At 55.9% G+C, this 481-nt stretch overlaps 1 protein-coding gene across 1 annotated transcript; it reads right to left on the reverse strand.

Moving 5' to 3' along the window:
- Positions 1-91: 91 nt before the first annotated feature.
- On the reverse strand, positions 92-370 carry H310_15239 (hypothetical protein; the record flags this gene model as incomplete). The annotated part of the gene is made up of 2 exons (XM_008883226.1): positions 92-214; positions 269-370. The coding sequence occupies 2 exons, from the start codon at positions 368-370 to the stop codon at positions 92-94; spliced, it is 225 nt and encodes a 74-aa protein (XP_008881448.1).
- Between the last annotated feature and the right edge of the window lie 111 nt (positions 371-481).

Below are 481 nucleotides of genomic sequence, written 5' to 3' on the forward strand. Positions count from 1 at the left end.
CCATGGTAGTGGCGAAAGAAGAAACACATCGCGTCCTTCGACTCGACCAGCTTGGTCTTGCGCTGCCAGCGCGTCGGACTTCCGCCTATCGTCAAACCGCACCCAACCCATCACGTCCATCACATTGCTTACTTGCAACATCAACGGCATCTCGCCAGTTGACAGTGGGCACAACTTTGTCGAGCGCATCATGCGCAGGACAAATGCCGTCACCCTACAGGAAACCAAACTTGAAAGACTGGCACCACCTCTGTCGACTTTCACCTACCACGTCCAGCACGCGCTTGGACACGGCAAATTCTTCATTGCTGTGAACGGCCCGCGTGCTGTACCTGACCACGTCCCAGCACCACGAGACGACCCGGCACATCGCAGCGGTGGTGTTGCCTTTAACGACACGATCCCAGGGTTTCGTGACGTCAGACTTCTCGCTGAGCTCGACGTCCCCTACAAATACATGGTGGCCAATACTCTTTGGCAA

The sequence above is a fragment of the Aphanomyces invadans genome, assembly GCF_000520115.1.
Source record: "Aphanomyces invadans strain NJM9701 unplaced genomic scaffold supercont1.243, whole genome shotgun sequence".
In the NCBI taxonomy this organism is placed as follows: domain Eukaryota; phylum Oomycota; class Saprolegniomycetes; order Saprolegniales; family Verrucalvaceae; genus Aphanomyces; species Aphanomyces invadans.